At 58.4% G+C, this 21,090-nt stretch overlaps 6 protein-coding genes across 6 annotated transcripts; 4 read left to right on the forward strand and 2 right to left on the reverse strand.

The window, feature by feature from the left end:
- Positions 1 to 1,555: 1,555 nt before the first annotated feature.
- PHSY_006817 (DNA binding transcription factor) lies at positions 1,556 to 4,198 on the forward strand (the record flags this gene model as incomplete). The annotated part of the gene is made up of 1 exon (XM_012337414.1): positions 1,556 to 4,198. One exon carries the CDS (start codon positions 1,556 to 1,558, stop codon positions 4,196 to 4,198), a length of 2,643 nt encoding a protein of 880 aa, XP_012192804.1.
- A 335-nt stretch (positions 4,199 to 4,533) lies between these two features.
- Positions 4,534 to 7,506, reverse strand: PHSY_006818 (hypothetical protein; the record flags this gene model as incomplete). The annotated part of the gene is made up of 1 exon (XM_012337415.1): positions 4,534 to 7,506. One exon carries the CDS (start codon positions 7,504 to 7,506, stop codon positions 4,534 to 4,536), a length of 2,973 nt encoding a protein of 990 aa, XP_012192805.1.
- A 367-nt stretch (positions 7,507 to 7,873) lies between these two features.
- PHSY_006819 (hypothetical protein) lies at positions 7,874 to 10,345 on the forward strand (the record flags this gene model as incomplete). Its single annotated transcript, XM_012337416.1, has 1 exon — positions 7,874 to 10,345. The coding sequence occupies one exon, from the start codon at positions 7,874 to 7,876 to the stop codon at positions 10,343 to 10,345; it is 2,472 nt and encodes an 823-aa protein (XP_012192806.1).
- Positions 10,346 to 10,353: 8 nt separating this feature from the next.
- Positions 10,354 to 10,746, reverse strand: PHSY_006820 (hypothetical protein; the record flags this gene model as incomplete). Its single annotated transcript, XM_012337417.1, has 1 exon — positions 10,354 to 10,746. The coding sequence occupies one exon, from the start codon at positions 10,744 to 10,746 to the stop codon at positions 10,354 to 10,356; it is 393 nt and encodes a 130-aa protein (XP_012192807.1).
- A 967-nt stretch (positions 10,747 to 11,713) lies between these two features.
- Positions 11,714 to 15,022, forward strand: PHSY_006821 (hypothetical protein; the record flags this gene model as incomplete). The annotated part of the gene is made up of 1 exon (XM_012337418.1): positions 11,714 to 15,022. The coding sequence occupies one exon, from the start codon at positions 11,714 to 11,716 to the stop codon at positions 15,020 to 15,022; it is 3,309 nt and encodes a 1,102-aa protein (XP_012192808.1).
- Positions 15,023 to 15,569: 547 nt separating this feature from the next.
- On the forward strand, positions 15,570 to 21,035 carry PHSY_006822 (hypothetical protein; the record flags this gene model as incomplete). Its single annotated transcript, XM_012337419.1, has 1 exon — positions 15,570 to 21,035. One exon carries the CDS (start codon positions 15,570 to 15,572, stop codon positions 21,033 to 21,035), a length of 5,466 nt encoding a protein of 1,821 aa, XP_012192809.1.
- Positions 21,036 to 21,090: the final 55 nt, after the last annotated feature.

A 21,090-nucleotide genomic window follows, 5' to 3' on the forward strand; every position in this document is an offset into this window, starting at 1 on the left:
GTAAATTGGCGGGTTGCATGCGAGCCTAGAATGGCGAGAGATGCCAAATTGAGATCTTGGCGAGGAAAAGGACTCAGGCACGACGCCAGTACCAATAAGAAAGGGTATACCCGACCATCATCTGGCAAATCTGAACAACAGAGGAAGGTTCAAGGTTCGCACACGGAAAAAGTTGGAAAGGTTGAGTGGATTCAGGGTCGTGGCCGCTTCCTTTCGCTGCCGGCTTTTGCTTAGCTTTCGCCCCCCGTGAGACAAATATGAATTCATGATACTTGATCGTGATATTCAAATATTGATAGATTTACCGTAGTTCGCCAGCTAGGGCTTGAGTGGCGCGGATTGGCGGTAAATTTGGCGTTTTCGGGCGACGCGTCTGTTTGACAGACAGACTGTGCTGTATTGTCTCTTTTGGCGCATGGCATCCGGCCAGAGAGAAGAAAAGGGATCGATGGGGGGCACAGGAGCAGCGCCCGATCCCATCGCCGGCTCTTCTCAGCATCGTCGTTGTCCTCATCGTCAACTTGCTACCATCTTACCCTTGACCTTCCGATCTTTATTGCCATATCTCATATCCCTTTTATTCTCGACCGCATACACACTTCACGGCAGTTCATCTGCAGCTTATTTCTCCGACCACCCGTTCGTTCACTTTGCAATCCGTTCGCCTGCAGGCTGGCAGGCTGGCTGGCTGGCTGGCTGTCTCGTTAGGTCATCTTTTGGCATCCTTTTTGCGATCCAGCTCAGCTCAGATCAGAACACCGCCTCATTCGACTAGCATCGACTCACGCTACGGACCGACTGTCTTTCCGGCAGTGTCTTGGCATTGTGCACCGGGTGCTCCGTGCCATCTCTCCGCCAGTGACTGCAACGCCCTTCTTGTCCTGTCGGCACCGCTCGAGAACGTGTCCGCTCACTCTTCCTGCAACCCTGGCGCGCTGCTCGGATAGTCCGATAGAATCACACTCCAGAGTCGTCTCGGCTCTCTGCTCCGATCGCAATCCGTGTCGTTCTCGCTCCGGCGCGCTTCTTGCCCTTCGGCACAAGTCTGACCCAGCTGCAACGGTCTACATGCTGTAGCAGGCTCGCATAGCATTGCTCCACCACTCAGCTTCAAGCTGATCCTTTCGACGTCATGACAAATCATTCCAACTGGCACGATCAACACGGCCAATATCCCGGTCCTCCCCAATCGCGCCACCATCCAAACATGGAACCCTACCCTGGCCCTTCGCCCTCCAATCAGCAGCAGGCCGGCTATTCAAACCAACCCGCCCATCCCGGTAACTACCCACAGGCACACCTTCCTCCTCCCGTCGGCCGTCAGCCAAACCAACAGCAGTGGCAATCTTCCGCGCCATCCAACGACTTTGGCGGCCCGAGTCCGAGCAACTCCAATCCGCGTTCATCCGGTCCTTACCCTCCTGCTTTCGACGCACAGTCGTCCAACCTGCAAAACAGCAACAGTCCTATGCGACAGCATGGCAGCCATGGTTCCGTATACGCTTCCCAGTCGCCCTACGCACAACCTCCATCACACGCCGCGCCTGACTCGCAGATGCATCCGGCTGCCCGCGGCGCTCCCATGCCATCTCAGTACGACTACCCAGGCGCTCAAGCCGGCTATCCACATCCTCATCATCCATCAGCACAATCGCAAAACCAGCAGCAGCAGCAGGGTCCGCCCTCGCAACATCACTCTCACCAGCAGTGGAATGACAATGCCCCCGGCCACCTCCCCTCCGTCTTGCAGCCCCAGTCCCTCGCCACTACCTCGAGCCACCCTTCAGTCCGCGGTCCAGGCGCTGCCCTTCCGCCTGCGCCGCCTGCGCTCCCCTTCGATCGATCCTACGCAGCCGCACCTCAAAGACCAGACGACGACATGGATGACGACGATACAGGTGGTTACGACGACTACGACTCAAAAGGCAAAGCACGTGCCGGCGACGGTGCTCAGTCCGCCAACAAGGGCACCAGCGACTTTGTCAAGAAGCTCTTTAGCATGCTCGACGACAAGGCCTACGAAAGCGTCGTCGCCTGGTCTCCCTCTGGCGAGAGCTTCATCGTCAAGGACATGAACGACTTTACGAAACACGTCCTCCCCCGCAACTTTCGCCATTCCAACTTTGCCAGCTTCGTCCGTCAGCTCAACAAGTACGACTTCCACAAAGTCAAGAACCCAGAGGATGGTTCCGCTTCCGTCGGCGAACACATCTGGGAGTTCCAGCACCCTGACTTTGTGCGCGGTCGCGAGGATCTGCTCGAGAACGTCAAGCGCAAGATCCCAGCCAAAAAGAAGCCCAACCTCAAAGCTGGCTTGGCCGATGCAGACCGCGACGACAGTCCATCCATGCCCCTTCCCGCCATGGATGTCCAAGAAAAGACCGGAGAGTCATACGCCGACCTCAGGGCTCAAGTCATCCATCTGACATCGGTGCAGGATCAGATGCAAAATCACATTCTCGCTCTCACCAAACAGTACCAGGGCGTCATCGGCGAGATGCTCACTTTCCAGCGAAACATGGTGCAGCAGGATCAGCTCATGCAGAACTTGATACAGTATCTCATGAACCTCGAGCACGATCGAAATAACGATCCTGCGAGCGGTGCGACCTCTGCTTCCGCCTTGATGGCTCAAACGGGCACCAACGCTGCAACCTCCGCTCCCAATGCCTTCCTCCCATCGGGTGCGCCAGGCTCCTACGGCGGTGGTCCATACGCTTCGGACGCGCATGTCGACTCGTCCAACGCTCGAGACGGCTTCAGATCTGCCGTCATCGGCCCACATTCTGTCGGCTCATCCGTTCCATCGGCCGAAAACAGCAGCAGCGCCACCATTGCTGGTTCATCGACCAGAATGTCGGGTATGGCAACCGCCCCTTCCACCGTAGCACCGCTCTCTCCCAAGAGTGTAGCTTCGCCAATGGACAGCGGCAGAACGCCAGAGTCCTCGCAGTCTCTCATGCACCCTCCTCGTCACGAAGACATGGCGCGGCGCAACTCCAGCCTCTCTTCGCTGCGCATGTTGAACGGTGCAGCACCGCCTGATCCGGCCAACAGTGGCAACGGAGCCGGTGCTGGCGGCAGCAGCAACACTATGCCTAAACTCGAATCTCGCAGCACTTCGAACGAAAGCAGAAAGGCCATGGACCGCACACCGTCCCGACCCGCCTCCTCTGATCCTGGCAAGAATGACACCGTGACCAATGCTTCAGGCAGCGACACCAATCAACAGCTGCGTCCACGTCGACCTACGCTCGTACCTGGTTGGACCGCACCTCCACGTGTGCTGTTGGTCGACGACGACGAAGTATGCCGCCGACTCTCGTCCAAGTTCCTCCAAGTCTTTGGTTGTTCCATCGACTATGCTGTCGACGGCATGTCTGCGGTCAACAAGATGAACCAGGAAAGATACGACTTGGTGCTGATGGACATCGTCATGCCTAACCTCGACGGTATGTCGGCCACCTCGTTGATCAGACAGTTCGACCCGAGCACGCCCATCATCAGCATGACCAGCAATTCCGGTCCCAGCGAGCTCATGAATTACATGTCGAGTGGTATGACCGATTTCCTGCCCAAGCCTTTCACCAAGGAGGGTTTGTTGAACATGCTCGAAAAGCACCTTTTGCATCTCAAGGCTGCGCAACGAGAGCATCGTGCCGCTTCGACGGACCAAGGTGGTGGTGGAGCGAGCGGTGGTCCAGGTCAAATGTCGTCGGGCGGGGCGATGGGAACTGGAGACGGCGCTGGTGGTATCAAGAGGAGCTCATCACCACTTGCTCCGTTAAACAACATTGGATCGTCTGCAACACCCAGCAACGGCGCTGCGGACGATGATGGCGTTAACCCGCTAGCTGGGATGGGTTTCACAGACGAGGAATACGTTGCTATGCTTCAAAACTTGATCGCAGCAGGAACGGGAGACGACGAATTGGCAAGCGCGCTGTTTGGGAACGACACCTTTGCATCGCAGGACAACACGCCACGCAACGGTGGCGACATGGGCCACACGCCGAACCACGTCAATGGGAATGCAAACCGGAATAGTCCCTATGCTGGAACGACACCGGGGGGTCCGGCGGGGTTCAAGAGATCGGCTTCGGATGAGCGGAGCGGACATGGAGGTGGGTTGTATCAGCAGCAGCTGGCACAAGGTGGCGACGCCAACAAACGCGGTCGATTCGGCGAGGGTTCCTAACTCGGTCCAGCACACGCAAACGGGCGCGCACACGTATCATACTCGACTTTCTTCTGTACTCTGTATCTCGTTGTGCCTTGTATTATCTTCTTTGGGTTTGGATGGTGGTGTTTTCTCTCTGGGATTAATGGAACTCTTCAAGGTGCCTCTCATTTCAGGGTCGCACGCCGGTCTGATAGAAGGGTCGCTCTGAACGATGCCGAGTGAGTGCTGAAGGTTTTCAGGACACTGTCATCCAAAGAATCATCGTCATTGCGCAAAATCACATCTTCTCCTTGACACTCATCACGATGTCACGCCTTTTAGAGAAGGCCTTCGATGTTGAACTGATCGCCTTACGCTGTCAAACTCTGGACCAACTGATCGATCGATACTGGGATCCACTCCTGCTCTGCTCCACCACCATTCGACTGTTGAAACACCACGTCGTCCTCGAGATATATCAATGCTGCCTTTGCTCCAGCTCCCGGCGACCCGCTGACACGCCATATGTTGGCTGTTGTGGTGATGCCAGTCGACGTGACCTGGGATGTCTTGAAGAGGAAGAGATCGTAATGCGCCAACTCCTCCGCCAAGATGATACGGAACGATACTGGGTTGGCTTCGCCACTTGCTACCTTTTCGCTTGCCGTGGCTGCAGGTCTCGGTGCTGTCGACTTTGACAGGTTGAAAAGCGGGACCTTCAGTGACCGCCTTTCCGCATCGTCCATGTCTAGAGCGGAGTTGATCAACGCCAATCCAACCGCAAATCCATCATCGCTTCCCTCTGCCACACTATCCACCCACCATCGCCGCCAAGACACATACCAATCGTCGATTCCCCTCCACTCCTGCATCGGCTGGCGTAGCCACCCACACAACGTTTCCAACCACCTCTCGAAAAATGCACCCGACAGAATCTTGACCATGGTCCAATTCCCAACGATCTTCTTCCACCGTAGCACTTCGCTAAGCGGCATAGCTTCTTCCGGGTTTCCTGACCTAGAGATACGCAGCGACTTGAGGTGCGACGCAAGTCTCGGTACGATGGTCGACAGAAGCAGTGTTTCCCATTCACTGAGCGAAGGATGGGTGGTGTAGAATCGACGCCATTCCGAAAGACCGTGAGGGGGACCTCGTGAGATAGGATACAGCTTCAGTCCAGATCGGAGCTTTCGTTTGGCTTCGGCGAGCACGTCGGTCAAGCGGTCCACGCCGAGCAAAGGTAGCCAGGGGAAGAGGATGTGCTCCAGCCCGTACTTGGATGTGCGGGCATCCCATGACGAGAGGCTGCGATGGAGCGCGGGCAGAAGTAATTGGTCGATGACGTTGTCGAAGATGAACCGAGGTAGGAGCGGTCGCCATGTTTCGAGCAGGGAGACGGCGGAGGAAGGATGGTGCGGCTTGAAGTCGATGAAGCAGGATCGAATGGTCGGCATCCAGTGCATCCACAAGAGCGTGTCGAAGGGTGTCATTGTGCCCGAGGCTGGAGTAGAGAGGGTATCCTGGTTCGGAATCAGCGCGGTCCACTTGGACAAATAAGTGGTGGTGAAAGACGGCTGTTTGAAAGGTCGCCATTGAGACCACAATGCTCGTAGGATGGGAGCAATCGCTCCAACCACAGCTTCGTCTAACGCCAGCTCCGATATCTCGTCGCGGTAGTCCTTCGCAAGCCGCTCTATCAACGGCGTAAACGCTTCCAGAATGCCTTCCTCTCCCCCCACATCGCCTCCGATGCTCCTTGAAACGGCTTCCAACTCCTTCACCACCTCCAAGACCCCTCTCATCCTCAACAACTTCCGCTCCTCCACCACGATCTTCCTCCTCGCCATCTCCTCCTCTCTCGACGCCCACCTCTTTCGATCCTGAATCTGCACGCCTTCCCTCGCCAGCGCCGCCAAGGTCTGAGCATTGGTATCGCAGATCAAGCGCAAATTGTGCTGCAGCTCGGGCAGCTCTTCCGCTGCCGTCGGCAAGCCTTTCCTCCCCAAGGCGGTGGCAAGATCCGACACTTCGCGCAACTCTCCACTGCTGGCATCGTAAACCTTTCCCAGCGTGCTGTGTGTTGCAGGCAGGGATCCGATTTCGGCGATGATCTCTTCGTACGTCCGATGCTCGATCTTGGGCTTGCGAGGTTTAGCTGGCGGCTTTGTCCATTCCTTCGTTTCCTTTTTGACTTTTCCTCCATCCCTTTTGTCCTTGGACTTGGAACGAGACTCTTCATCCGAGGACACAGCCTCGCCACGTCGCCGAGCTTCGGCTTTGGCTTGTGCCGTCTTTTCCTTCAACCCGCCATAGGCGATACCTGCGCGTTCCGGTCGCAGCTGCACTTCGATCGGGTTGACGATTCCCTGACCGGAACGGCCGAGACCTCCGCCTGTCCAGCCCATGGATGCGAGGTAGGCGGATGGGTCGAACTTGCTGCCGAATTTGATGCTCATTTTGGGGGGAGCAACGGGAGCTGGTCTGGAGGAGGAGCGTTGGAAGGCGGAGGAGGGCGTGATGGTGGGTTGGGGGGTTGAGAAGGTGGTGGGTAGTCCGGCTGCTGTTAGCTCGGCTTGTTCGGTCGTAAGGTCGTCGTCGTCTGGTGTCAGTTGTGAAGGAGGAGGCGGTGAGGCTGCCGATGATGGTTGCGGTGGAGGTGCTGCAGGTGTGTCTAGTGTGACGTTGTGCGGCGGCACACTTGTGTCGGATGGCTTGGTAGCACCAGCAGAGACGAACATGGAGAGAGAGGTGAGACCGCTGCGTCGAGTAGAAGGTCCTGCTTCCGCACCATTGTTCGAGCTGGATCCGATGCCTGCCCTTGCACCTATACCGGCTCTGGCGGGCTTCTTGGTCGCCTTTGGCTCTCGTGGTTCCCTTGGCTCCCGCGTTCCAGTCGAACCAATACCACGTCGGGTAGAGTAGAACGAGGCAGGCTGAAAGTCATCCTCCACATCTTCCTTCTCGGCGTCATCCTCGGCCATCTTCGAGCCAGATGAATCATCCGATCTGATATGCAGTTCTGATGGCGCCTCTTCAGTTGCTGCCGGTAGTGACGTTGATGCAGGAACAAACGCCTGCCCCTTGCGGTAATCGATCTTCCTGCCCCTCGCATCTCGCGCACGAACACTTCTCCCAACACCACCTTCTTCCTCATTCTCGTCTTCGCCAAAGATACCGTAGATGGCACTCTCCTTGGTCCTCCTCATCCTCTTTCGCGATGGTTGGCCTACGCCTGCATCGACTGCGTCATCGACATCGTCTCCGTTGAGCTCGTCGGATGTGGTATCGTCGTCGTCGTCGTCATCGTGGAGGATATCATCGCGATGGGTCTTCCTCCTCGCCATCGTCAGGGTGGCAGAAAGGGATGCATCTGTTTGACGAGATGGATGGTGTTCGGGTGGAAGAAGAAGAAGAAGAAGAAGAAGAAGAAGTGAAATTTCTCGAGGTGCGCTCCACTTTGGCAATATTGCTCGTGCGCAGTTTTATTTGGACCCTTTGATCGACGTTTGGCGTGGCTGGTTTCTTCTGTTCCACCAACCACGCCTTCGTCAACACAGCAAGGACGGCGAGGGATCAAGGTTCAGGAGTTGCTGCAAGCAGATGGTGAACATTACTCGCATGTCGCCGTAGCCGCGGTGCTCGCATATCATTGCCGCCACTGTGCAACAACGCAGCGACGGAAGCACAACGCGGCCAAACTAGCACCTCGACATGCAGCCCCTTCACAGCACCACAGCCTCACTGTGTCTTGTGCTACTAGCCCTCGCAGCGACAGCACAAGCCTCCTTCATCAGCACATTCCTATTCGGCAAGGACACGCTCGAGCCTGTCCGAGCCGCCATACGCCAAACCGAGCAGTTCCGCTCAGAAGTCTACGGCTGGTACCACCACAACACCACCCAGCAGGCCAACCTTACCGTAACTCCTGATCCGTCTGACCTGTACAAGCTTCTACCTTCCACGTATTCGGGTCGTAGCTTGGTCGATCCGGACGGCTCGTACTATGGGGGCATCGAAGGGTACTACAAAGGCGATTGGAGCGGGTGGGACTACAGCACACAGGCGAATAGGTCGTTGGCTTTGGACTCGAGGTTGAATCAGTCCGCTGCGCTGGAGCTGTCCAAAGGGAAGCAAGAGGTAACGCCGGAATACGTGGATGGCCGAGAAGAACATAAACTCATAGAGGATCGAGGTAAATTCGATTGGCTAACGGCCAAGACGGGGCATGTGGACCTGCACCTCAAAGAGGAGCGTCTTTTGGAGGGAAACGTGTCGCTCATCAAAGGAAGTCTCAGTTTCACAGCTCCGAAGGATAGCAAGAGCTCAGTGGACGAGGTCGACTTTTACTTGGAAGGTCTGCATTTCATCCCCACGGGCAGCATCTTCTTGCATGCCGTTGCCGAGGAGGCCTCTGAGAGCACGGATGTTCGCACGACGCTAAGCATGATTCCCACGGGCAACAACGAGACGGCAAACGCAACAGTAGCTGCTATGGACAAAGCGTTCCAGCTACGCATCGACATGCTGCAACGAATCATCGACGGCGGGTCGTACGAATCCGACGATGGCGCTTCCGACACGCCTGCTGTGAAACACAACTGCTCGCTGCACGTCTACGCCCAGCTGCAATCCGCCGGACCGCACTCCGAACTCCAACCCCTCATCAACGCTCTCGAACACGAAGCCGTCCACCCAACCGGTATCAGCACCATCCCACCGCCGCCCCTCCACCTCTCCCTGCTCGCCTACTCCCCCACCTGCCAACTCCTCCTTGCCTCCCCCCGTCCCCTCACCGGTCTCCTCCAAACAACGCTCTGGAAGAAAGCAGTCCACTACGCCATCATCTACTTCCTCATCCTCTTGCTCCAAACCTATCTGCTGGTGCAACAGATGGAAGCCACCACCACACCCAGCGGTTTGGCAAAGGTGAGCAGCAAGACGTGGTTGGCGCAGTCGCTGTTGGATGCGTACGGGTGTCTGATCCATCTCAGTGTGGCGGTGGTGGTAGAGAACGAGACGACGAAAGGGTTGCTGGCGTGTGCGTTTATGAGTGGGGTGTGCTTTTTAGCGTTTGGATACAGGTATGCGATTACGATCTATCGGAGTCAGATGGATGCGATGCCTGCCACGACGACGCAGGCGGGGCCGACGCAGCAGCGGGAAGAGACGGGGCAGGCGGACACGGGTGCAGCTGCGATACTGACGACGACGACGGCGACAGATGCTGCGTCTGCCACTGCCACTACCCCGACCGCGGAAGAAGTCCGAGCGCGACGTCGCGGCATGACCATCGCCGCCGTCGGTCTGTTCCTCTTCATGGTCGGATTCTTTCCCATCCTCACCGTCTCGCTCATGCTCCCCATCCTCTACTCGTTCTGGATCCCGCAGATCCACCGGAACATCCAACGCGGTACGCGCAAAGCCATCCTCAAACGCACCGTTGTAGGGCTGAGCGCGACGCGGCTGTTTGTTCCGCTGTACATACTGGTGTGCCCGGACAACGTGCTGTTCAGCGAGCCGAGTGCGTGGGGGTGGGCGTTGGCGGCGTACGTGGCGGTGCAGGCGGCGGTGCTGATCGGGCAGGATGTGTTGGGACCGCACTGGTTTTTGAGGAGCGAGTGGGTGCCGGAGGGCGCGGCGAGGACGTGGGAGTACCACCCGGCGGTGGAGGACGGAGATGTGGAGAGGACGCGAGAGGGGTATGGCGATTGCGCGATTTGTCTTGCTGCCATCGAGAGTAGAGGGGCGAGGCGACGGTCGGGTTCGTCGACACGAGGGAGTGGTGGTGCATGGTGGTGGTATCCGTCCGATTCGAAGCATGGATACGATCGTATCGCTGGCGATGCCGAGGGTTACGAGCTCGACTCAGACGACGATCCAGAAACTCGATCGACGCATGTCTCAACGCCCAGATACCCGCCGGAAAAAGCCCGACACCGCTTCACCAGCCACACCAGCAGCAGCGATGCCACCACCAGACGGCTGCGCAGAACCATCGCGCAAACCATCCGTACCCTCCTGCGGTGGAAGTCCGGCCTGGACGCTACCGCCACGTTGCGCCGTCGACGGACGGACGTCATGGTCGCACCGTGTCAGCACGCCTTCCACACCGAGTGCCTCGAGCGGTGGTTGGAGATCAAGAACGAATGTCCCAGCTGTAGAAGTGCTCTACCGCCTGTATAGTCGTTTCCTCACGCAATCGCAAACGAGACCCTCTTCTTCTTCCCTCCTTCATCCTTCACCTTCTGTTCTGCCGCTTCCTTGCCACCTTGCAGCTTCCTCCTCTCCTTCCTCAACCTCGCCTTCTCCCTCGCCTGCACCTTCAACCCAGCCTTGATCTCGGCTTTGCTCTTCACCTTTTTCCCCACAACATCTTGTGTAGAGGCTTTTTGAGATCTGCGATCCTTCTCGTCCTGCTTTTTGAGCTTGATCGCCTGGAGTTGGTTCTTTTTGGAGTCGATGCGGTGCTGGTGGAGTTGGGATTGGGCGTCGGTGATGGAGTGGGAGAGGGAGAGGAGGTGGGAGAGACCGGATTCTTCAGCGAACTTCTTGCGTTTGCTGGTGGAGGCTGCGGAGGGCGACATGTTTGCAAGCTGGGAAGAGGTGGTGGGTTGGAGGATGGGGAGGGAAAGGAGCACAAGGGTGTACGTTAGGAAGGGGAGGTGCAAACCAAAAAATTTGGGTGGGGATCGCGGATCTCGGTTTGTGGTAAGGTGCGCCCCGATGATGGAGTGTCGGTGTTAAGCTTTTGAGAGAGAGTGTTAGGTTGCGTTGCCGAAGGGGGGGTCAAATCTGATGTGGCTCATTCCGCTTGCTTCGGCTGGTAGGTGCAGCTCACTCTTGCAGATCAAGGTCGGTGCATGCCTATCTCTGTGCGTCGTGACATCTCATTGCGACGTTGGCGCCTGGTCCGAAGTTCTGCATGCAGTGATGCTATCTCGTCGGATTGCAATACCGTTACAGTGGTGTAGAGAGGAAGAGAGAGGGAGAGAGGGAGAAACCTGTAATCATTTCTCCTTTATTTCTCACTGGAATAGTGCCTCGACACCGCCGCGATAAGTTTTGATGACACTTACCCCACGCTGCCCCTCGTATTTCGGCAGCGGGCTCGCAGCATTCGCAATTCGATGCTGCACACGCACGGCACCGCTCGTTGGAACCGGTGTTCTGGCTCTCTCGCCTGTCTGTCTAAGCTGACTCTCTCTGGATTTTAGGCTCAGCAGGCCACTTTGAGACGATTCTGACGCTTCTTTGCTCCCCATCGTCATCGCCATCAAGTCCACATCCAACGTTAGTCGTTAATTGCGACGGAGCAAGTGGCTCCATCTTCGACCTCGATAGTCTTGCATACGGTTCCCTTCGTCTGGTCGTACCAACTGCTTGGCCCAGCAACTTCGAGTACGCCTGTCGGAAGGCAAAATCTTTCCTCTCTGGAAGCAAGCGGCTCTTTGCAAACGATCCGGCGACCACGTTCCCACGAGTAGCTTCCCACTGTCAACCCACCAAATGGCTCCAAGCATTGCGGCTTGAGGCTGACTTCATCTCTGTCCCATGTCGTCGCAGCCTGCTAACGATCTCAGCCTTTCCACTTCTACGTCGCCATTCAACGGACGGAACTCGGCTACTCCTAGCTCGCCCACTTCGCAACAGCGTCCACCCTTCTACGCACGATTCAGCCGTCGTCCCAGGACATCGAGCAACGCAAATCAGAGCCCGTTTGCTGCTAGCACCTCCAACCTCCTTGCATCGTCCAACGGCGGCTCTGGCTTTGCGAGCCTCATCAGGAGCTCCTCTTCCTCCCAAGTGCATCTCCCTTCACCGACAGACCACGCAACCACCGCCTCTCCCGAGCGCAACGCTTCTCGTCCCTCTCGCATCTCTTTCCAGACACGACTCAGCTCCCCGAATCTCGACAGCATCCCCCAGGCTTCCACCATGACCAGCACCAACGCCTCTGCAACAAACGCCAGCAGCGGCGCCGGCGGCGGCGGCGGCACCGGCAGCGCACTTGGTCGCATGTTTCGCCGTTATAGTCAGAGCGGCAACGCACGCTCAGAATCACAACGATCCACCACACGTGATCGCGACTCTTTCAACATGCCTCGCAACACAAGCTCGCCTGCTCTCGACAGGGATACGGGCAGTCCTATGCGTGTCTCGACAAACTCGGCAGTAGCTTCTCCTGCTCTCGCACGCTCCGGCTCGCATGCCGCCAACCTTTCTACACCGATTTCCGGCGATACCACCGCGGCCATCACTGGCTCTCGCACTTTGGCCTCTATACCCTCGGCGTCGGCAGCAGCATCTCCAGCATCCGGATCACCTGCTGTGGCAGCAAGTGCAACTGCATCCACGCAGACGCAACCATCATCTCAGGACGCCAATAGTGCACCTCGACTCACTCAGACCACGCCGGAAGCAGCCTCGACCGATGCCGCAGCTCCAGGTGCCTCGGCCTCTCCGGCCAGCACTCGCCCTCTGAACGGCATGCACCGTATTCGACTCGTGCCGCATCTTGAGGCCACCCGGTCGCTCCACTTTGAACCCATCGAGCGTGACCTCAAGGAAGGCGCCGGTGCCGTCAAAGTGGGTCGCTTCACCGATCGGCAGCCCTCGCAACGCGATCCCATTGCGTCCACCCTCGCTGGCGTCGTCAACGAAGCCACCTCGTCCGGTGAGTTTGGCACCTTGGCCGCCCCGGCACAGTCGACGCGCGGTCAACCCGGTGCACGAGGTGGAGCCATCCCCATCAGCGGCAGTCACGGCGGTGGTGGCCGCATCGATTCTTCCAGAATCGCGTTCAAGAGCAAGGTCGTCAGTCGAGGCCATGCAGAAATCTGGTGCGAGCCTGGTGGGAAATTCTTTATCCGAGACACCAAGTCCTCTTCCGGCACTTTTCTCAATCACATTCGTCTGTCTGGACCGAATCTCGAGTCCAAGCCGTTCGCGATCAAGGATGGTGACGTCGTTCAGCTCGGTGTTGACTACCAGGGCGGTACCGAGGAGATCTACCGTTGCGTCAAGATGCGCGTCGAGCTCAATCGAGGTTGGCAGCGCGAGGCGAACCAGTTCAATGTCAATGCCTTCCGTCAGCTGCGTGCGTTGCAAGGTACACCGCTCTCACCACCCACCGAGGACAAGGGCAAAGTTGCGTCGACCGCCTTGCCCACCAACCGTCAGAGTGTGAGCGTCACCGACTGCTGCATCTGCCTCTTTTCGGTCACTGTCTGTCAGGCGCTGTTCATCGCTCCTTGCTCGCACGTGTTCCACTACAAGTGCATCCGGCCCTTGCTCAACCTGCATCATCCCGGATTCTCCTGTCCGCTGTGCCGCACGTTTGCCGACCTAGATGCGGATGTCGAGGAGGACGAGGCGTGGCAGGTGGCGCTCGAGCAGGAAGCAGCTGCCGCAGAGGCACGCCTGGCGCTGGGCAAGCAGCCGCTCGAGGTGGGGACGCCCGCCGTCGAGCTGGATGCCCCCATCGCTGCTGCTATGGCTCCGACCCTGACCACCGCGCTTCTCAATGGCGATGTGGGCCGCGAATCGACCGCGCCCAGGCTGCCATTCACTGCAACTGCTTCACCGCTGCTGGCGGATCTGCAGACAGGGCATGCAGCTCCACCGAGGGGCACCGCCGCTTTGAGCAGGCGCAAGAACGATTGGGCCCGTCCAGACACAGCTGTGGGCTCGAGTGCTGGGCCTTTGGCTGGGGACGAGACGTTTGCGGTAATGGAAAGCCATGCGGAAACGGCTGGCCTGTCGGCAGAGCTCGGCGAGATGATGGTGACAGATCGACTATTGAACGAGAATCCGGCTGCAAATGTCGGCACGGCAGCGTCGCTCCATCGCGCCGCTCATGGCGCGAGCGAGACTGGCTCCCCTTTGCGCAGAGGATCGGGCCCCATCGCCATCGGCAACAGCGACCGTGCCATGCATGGCCAGAGAGCGACACCATCATCGTCGGCTCTGACCGGACCTGCTGCACAGGGCAGTTTGGACGAAGGTTGGCCTACCGTGGGCACAGTCGGCGGCTTTTCACCCGGTCTCGACGAGTCGGGAACGCCGCTCAACAGTACATTTCTGAGCACGCTCGCCGAGGCGCCTCAGGTGGGATCTGCGAACCACTCTCCTTCGTCTGGGCGGGATTTTCCGCCAGGCCGATCGGCACCGGCCAAAACACCAGTGCCGGCCATCATCACAGCGGGGACGAGCCGTCCTCGACTCGGTGAGGATGGCGCGAACGACGCCCAATTCGCTGACCCCGTGGGAGCGCGCACAAAGAGGTCAAGCGGCGAAGGGGGTGAAGACGTGGATACAGCCGAGGAGGAGATGGGAGGTCCAGCGACGTTCGGCGGCGCCACTCTTGGCAGTTCGGGCGGCGCAGGACCTGCCAAAGGCAAAGCGAAGGTGGATGGTCAAACTTTGACGTTTGCAGGTGATGTGCATCACGATCTGGTGAAAACCGGCGATGGATCCGTTCAAGTGCCGCACAAGGTCGGCGGACAAGCAACTCCAGCTTCCGGCGACTTCGGCGCCAAGTCGACTGGCGTCCGTGGATACAGTCGCAGCAGGAGCCGAAGCCGAAGCGGTCGCGATGCCATGCAGAGCGATTCGGACGATCAGGAAGCAGCGCCCTTCCAGTCGTACGAGCTCCCGCCTGTGCCGCGGACAGGCCCCAACCTCAACGCGAGCGCGTACATGCACAACAGCCCCGGTGGTCAGAGTCACTCTGGCAACGGAGGCAGCGCAAGGCAGACGGGCGGCAATGGTGGCAATGCCGAAAACGTGTCGTCGCCCGCTTCACCGGCTTCAGAGAGCAAGATGGCTCGGCTCAAGAGACGGATTTCCCATGCCATGTGAGGGTTATTTGCGTGACTCAGCAGTTGAAGGCGAAAGTAATCACCAGCGTGATTCGAATTGAATGTTGCCTTTGCCAAAGAGTCGGTGCTAGATGTTTGTGTGTCTGTCGAGTGAGTGCAACGAAAGGCATGCCCGATGTCGTCGATAGGTGAAGCGACAGCACAGCACGCCATCCCTCCGCGGATCCTGCTTGTGTGACAGAGTGTGAGTGGCTGCTTTGTGGAGGAAAAGCTCGAGAGACGCGCACGGCTTCAACTCGCACATTTCACGCAGCCGACGCTGGTCAGGGTCCACTTGACCCTTGGACTCAGGCACATCTCGACTTCCTGAGCTATCACATTCAACCACATCGACTCAGCCTCCCTTGGCCGCTGCTGCAACGAGATCGAGGTAACAGACATATCGGCGACGAGCAACAAACGAAGCCACCATCATGCTCGCTCCTTGCTGTCCATAGCAAACACGTTCGACCCTCTTAGGCGTACGATTCTCCACAGTGCCGGCTGGCAACGCAAGGCTGCTAAGCAGTCGGAGCTGTGCATCAACCATGAAGGTCATTCGAGCATATGATGGTCGCTCCATCATCGTCAATCAGCCTCTCTCGCAGTTTGCTTCGCTCGATGATCTCCTCGACTGCCTGTCACTTGCCACAGAGATTCCGTCTGATGCCATCATCTGCATGACATCCGATGGAAGCCAGCTCAAGCAAGAAGTGCTCGATCGCATCATCCAACAAACCGCAACTTTCCCATCAGAGTCCTCCACCACAGCCGTCGCAAGATCGAATCCTTCTGCTTCGACACATCAAGATGCAGCGAATCAGTCTCAGGAGTTCTTCGTCTACAACCGAGAGTTCCTGTATACCGACCCAACAGAGCTCGCCGCCGAGCTCGCAGAGCACGCCAGCCTCGAGCCTGCTCCAGCAATATTTGATGCCGAGCTCTCCTTTCCACCCACGCCTAAGACGCTCGAAGCGCTCGTCAGCTGGTCAGGCGAGATCGCTGCGCTTGTCGCTACTCACCAGCAGACGTGCCAAGACCTGCTCGAGCGCATCACACTCATCGCTCGAAGCCTTCAAGTTGCGCTCGCCAATCTTCGAGATCATGCCGACAACATCGAGAAGGGCGCCAATGCGCTCATCGAAGATGTCGCACAGAAGGAGCTCAAGAGAATGGAGAGCTTGCTGCAAGGGTACGAGCGTGATCTGCGCATCCTCGCCATGGTTTCCATCCACCCGCGCCTTCAATCGACGAGCGCACAGATGGCCAATGCAGCCGCTGCAACGTCGTCTTCTACTACTACTACACAGAACGGCAACGGTAGCGGCCCATCTGCTGCAGCGAAGCCGAAGCACCGCACACTCGGCGACTACATCAGCAAATCAAAGATGAGCGCCGTCGCGGATGCCTGCAATCGTGTCTATACAGAGCTTCGCGAACGCATCGTCCGCATCGAGACGGAGCTTTCGCTTGTTCGAAACGATACCCAGGGTCTGTCGGACGAGGTCGAGTCGACAACTCCGGAAGTAGCCGACGAGACGTACCAGCGCGTCGTCGAAGCACAAGCACGCACCCAGCAACTACATGCTTTCGTCAACTCGACTTGCTCGCCAGACCCTCAAGGCTGGCCTGTGGCCGACAAGATCAACCAAGAAACCTTTGATGAGATCGTCCGAAGCTCCGATGAGCTGCTGCTATTGGATGAAGTGGTGCGCGAAGGTGTACAGCGCCTCACACAAGATCGCAATGATATTCTGGAGCGCAGCTTACACCTGCTCATCGATATCTCGGCGATCCAGTCCGAGTTCACCGAGACCGGCTCGTTGCTGGCTGCCGTTGACGCAGATCTGCATTCCAACAAGCTCGACGGTTTCAAGCATCTGCACCGGCTCAAAAACATGCTTTGGGCCTACGGCGCTACCGTCGTCGAAGTGGTGCGCCGTCGTGAGTTTGCAAAGCACTTTTTGGGCAAGTCGCAGTCGCTCGCCGAGCTCATGGCGAAAGTTTCGGCATCCGAATGGAAGCGCAGACAGTTCTACCGCAGCGACGTCTCCTCGCTCTTGCCCTGGGAGGTCAAAGGCATGGACGACAAACCACCCAGTCTTGAGATTACAACACCGCGCGTCAGCAGCGAAGCCATGGCTGACCTTGGTCTTGCCGATCTGCAATCGCTGTACGAGCTACTCGACCAGGTCGATCAACGGCTACGGGAAGAGTCGGACGGCACGGACAGTGCAGCCAGCCCGATACCAGAGGTCAAGATGGCACTGCAGGCTCTCGCCGCAGCATTGCAAGATCTGGACGATGAGTTCATCCATCTCGTCAACAACCAGCTTCTGAATCAGCGAGACGAAGAGGAGGCGTCGGACGAGGATGCTCACGAAAGCGGGTCCGACACGTCCATCCGGGCACGGCAAAGGTTGCGACGTCGTCAGCGCCTCACCGCATCGATTGCAGCGGCCAACGATCAAGAGCTTACGCAGCTTCGACAGGAGCTCGCAGAAGCAAGGTCGTCGAACGAACAAGCAGAGCGGGCGCTCAAAGCTGATCACGCGACCCGGATGTCGGGGCTCAGATCCGAGGTGGAGACGCTCAAACGACAGGTAGAGTCCGGCAAAGCAGATGTGGCCAAGCTCGAAGCCGAGAAGCGGGAATCCGAAGGTCGCATTGATACGCTGCGTGCGGATCTCGAGCTCGAGCGTGAACGCCGTCTCAATATGGTCGACGAGGTCAACCAGCTTCGACGAGATCTGGAGCAGAGTCACCGTGTCGAAGCGGAAGCAAAGCAAGAGGCCGTCGAGGAAGCCGACCGAGTCGCCGAGCTCGAGGCGCAGGCTCACGAGCTGCATCTTGAGCTCGAAGAAGCCAAGAGCGCGCGTATCGATGCCAGCAACCGCATAGAGGCGCTGCTCAGCGAAGGTTCCAGCTTCGAAGGCGAGCTGCGAACCGCTCAGGCTCGCATCGATGAACTCACCGAGCAGCTGTCCAATGCGCACGCCGAAGCAGCCAAAGCCAGAGAGGCAGCAGCAGAGGTCGAGGCTGTCAAAGAACGACAGATCCGGTCCTACCGTGCCGAGGCAGACGGCGACCGTGCTATCCTGGAGGAAAAGGTGCGGGCACTGAAAGCAGATCTGGACGCCAAAGCCAAGCTGCTGGAGAAGCAGGCCACGATCGCAACGCGAGCCGAGCAGAGCCGCGTACCGGATCGAGAAGCCATCGAACTGCTGAGAGGTCAGCTGCGAGCCGCTGATGTGGCACACGAGGAGATCGTCAAGGAGATGGACCATGCCAAGGGACTTGCCGACGAGGCAGAGGCGGCACGACGCGAGGTGGAGGCCAGTCGACAGCTGCTTCTTGAACGCACTCGAGGTCTTCTCGCCAAGGCGAGCCTATTGAGAAAGGCGGTGCGCGAAATGCCCAAGCACACCTCGTCACGTCAAGCATCGTCTTCCGACGCAGCTCAGCCGACCGACAAGAATGGCACAAACGCTGCCTCATCTGCTGCGCTGCCATCATCGTCAGGTGCAGCCATCGCGGCTCAACGCGCCATTGCCGCATCGACAGGTAGCCTCTCTGTGTCTGAACTATCCGAGTCGCAGCGCCAAGCAGCGCTGGATGCTTTTGATACCGAGGCTGACCGTGCCAGTGTCGAGACGACCCTCGAGGCGCTGCGCGCATTTGATGTGTCCGAGATGTACGATGAAGTCAAGGGCAAGCTCGATACGCTCAATGTCGTTGTACGCAAATGGCAAAAGGCCTGGAAGTCGGCCAACGACAAGGCCACCAAGGCCAATCACGCTGCCAGGGAAAAGATTGCCTTCAAGAACTTCCAGGTTGGCGACTTAGCACTGTTCCTGCCCACGCGCAGCTCGAACTTGACGTCCAAGCCTTGGGCGGCATTCAACATCAGCTTCCCGCACTTTTTCCTCAATGCACAAGGTCCTCTGGCCGATCATCTGCGCACCAAGGAGTGGATTGTTGCACGCATCACTAGCATCAACAACAAGGTCGTACCCACGGCTGACAAGACCGAGGCAGGAGCAGCAGGCAAGCAGGAAGAAGATGCAAATCCTTTCAGACTGCCTGAAGGTGTTCGATTCTTCATGTTGGATGTGGAGACGTATGGGGGTCATAGCTCAGCGCCGCCGGCATTGCGAAGTCGCAAGAGCTCATCGGCGGCGATGGTTGGAGGTCAGAGCTCCGTCGATGCCGATCCTTCCCACGGTCGGTCGCTGGACCGCAAAGAGTCGCCGAGCCATCCCCGAAGCCGAAGCGAAGGTGCCGTCGCCAGTCTTACAGGTCTTGTCGAAGAGAGCAAGGCTGCTACGGCAGAGGAAAGCCAGCGTCCTGCGAGACAGCATTTGCAAGCAGAGGCTGAGGCGGACGAGAGTATCATGACCAAGGCTCTGGAGGATGTGTCCGTCGTTCAGGACGACGATGCCGCCGGAATGACGAGCGGCTTCTCGCTGCGGTCTGACAAAATCGACGTTCCTGAACAGTCGACGCCGCCGATGCAGACCCCAGACACGTCCCCACGCATCGGATCGGCCGCGACACTACCCGCTCAGACTCCTCTCGATGGACAGGAGAAGGAACAGACGCAAAGTGACGATCACTCATCAGAGCCACGCTCTGCCACGTCGGCCTCTGCTCTGACGCGTGCTATACGGAGCACGTCGCCCAGCTCCTCCTTCCGGCCAGAGGGCGGGCTCAGTGCCGGAGGCGCTGGACGCTGGAGAGCGGGATCGTCGGCTTCATCCAGCGCAGCACAGTGGCCCTCGCGCAACATTACTGGTATCGCAGAGGAGGCAGACTCACGCCAGCGCGAAGGCAATGACGGAGACGGTTCAAGTGCGACGGGCTCCACGAGCCATCGGTCGACGCTGATCGAGCACGCGACCATGGCGCCGGCTTTCGGTCGAACGCCCAACAAGCGACGCTTCGAAGCTGCAGGACGCACGCAGAACGGCTCTCCGTCAAGCCGGTCTGTCGTCGGTCGACGTCACGGAGAAAGCGGCAGTCCCGACGGTGAGCCTCTTGATGGCCGCAGTGCCACATCCGCTCCTGCTTCGCAAAGTCGGTCGGAGGGGATCGCGATCCGCACAATCCGAACAGCGCACTCGGATCTCTCGGATACGGCTGTGTCGAATCCATTCTCGCAGTCTCCGGGGCCAGCGTCGCTGCCGTTTGATCGAGACGGATTGGGCACGTTGGGACGCGGTCAGACGCGACGCAAGTCGAGTCTGTACATCAGCACGTCTGCATCTACGGAGAGCGAGATGGCACGTCCGGAGGCCCCGAAAGTGCAGCGGTGGCCGAGCGATGCGGTGTCCAAGGCTTCTCAGCGTACAGCGTCGTCGGCGTCGGGTGCTTCGGTGTCGAATCAGCCTAGTGGGGGAATTCGTATCAATGGACGGAGCATCGTCGTGGATCCATCGGTGCTGTCGGGCGCGCATCGCAGACAGACGTCTTCGTCTTCTGTAGCGACAACAGCGGTCACGGCGGCGCATGCGGTTCCAGGTGCGTTCCCGTCTTCGTTCTCCTCTTCTGGCTCGCTCGCTGGTCCAGCTTCGCCGTCTGTGGGACCCGGTGCAAGCGAAGAGGCGGGACCCTCGTCTGCGACGGTGCGTCAAACTTGGCGATCGCCTAGCTTCAGCGGCGCAACATCTTCGAGTCGACCCGCGCTTGCTGGCACGCAGAAGCCGTCATTCTTGAGCCAGACGCTGGGCCGGTTCACTGGAGCAGCGGCACAAGCGGTTCAAAGCCCTCCCTTTGCACCAATCGGTGGCGAGAGTGAGAGCGCAAGGAGACGTCAGCCTTCGCGCCCTTCGTTGTTTCAAGCGATCGGCCAGGAAAGCACAGGTGCGGACACGGTCGGTGGAACATCGCAGCAGGTGCACAGGGGTACACCCGAGTCGATCGTCTCTGGTGTGTCGGGTTTTTCGAATGTGTCTGGGAACAGCGCCGAGGGGATGCTGAAGCGGCTGAAGGATCAACCGGGATCGCAGCGCTAGGAGTGTCGAGGGGTGATGTGGTGAGCCGAAATTCAGAGTGGTTGTTTGCATGGTA

Source organism: Pseudozyma hubeiensis (genome assembly GCF_000403515.1).
Source record: "Pseudozyma hubeiensis SY62 DNA, scaffold: PHS66, whole genome shotgun sequence".
In the NCBI taxonomy this organism is placed as follows: domain Eukaryota; kingdom Fungi; phylum Basidiomycota; class Ustilaginomycetes; order Ustilaginales; family Ustilaginaceae; genus Pseudozyma; species Pseudozyma hubeiensis.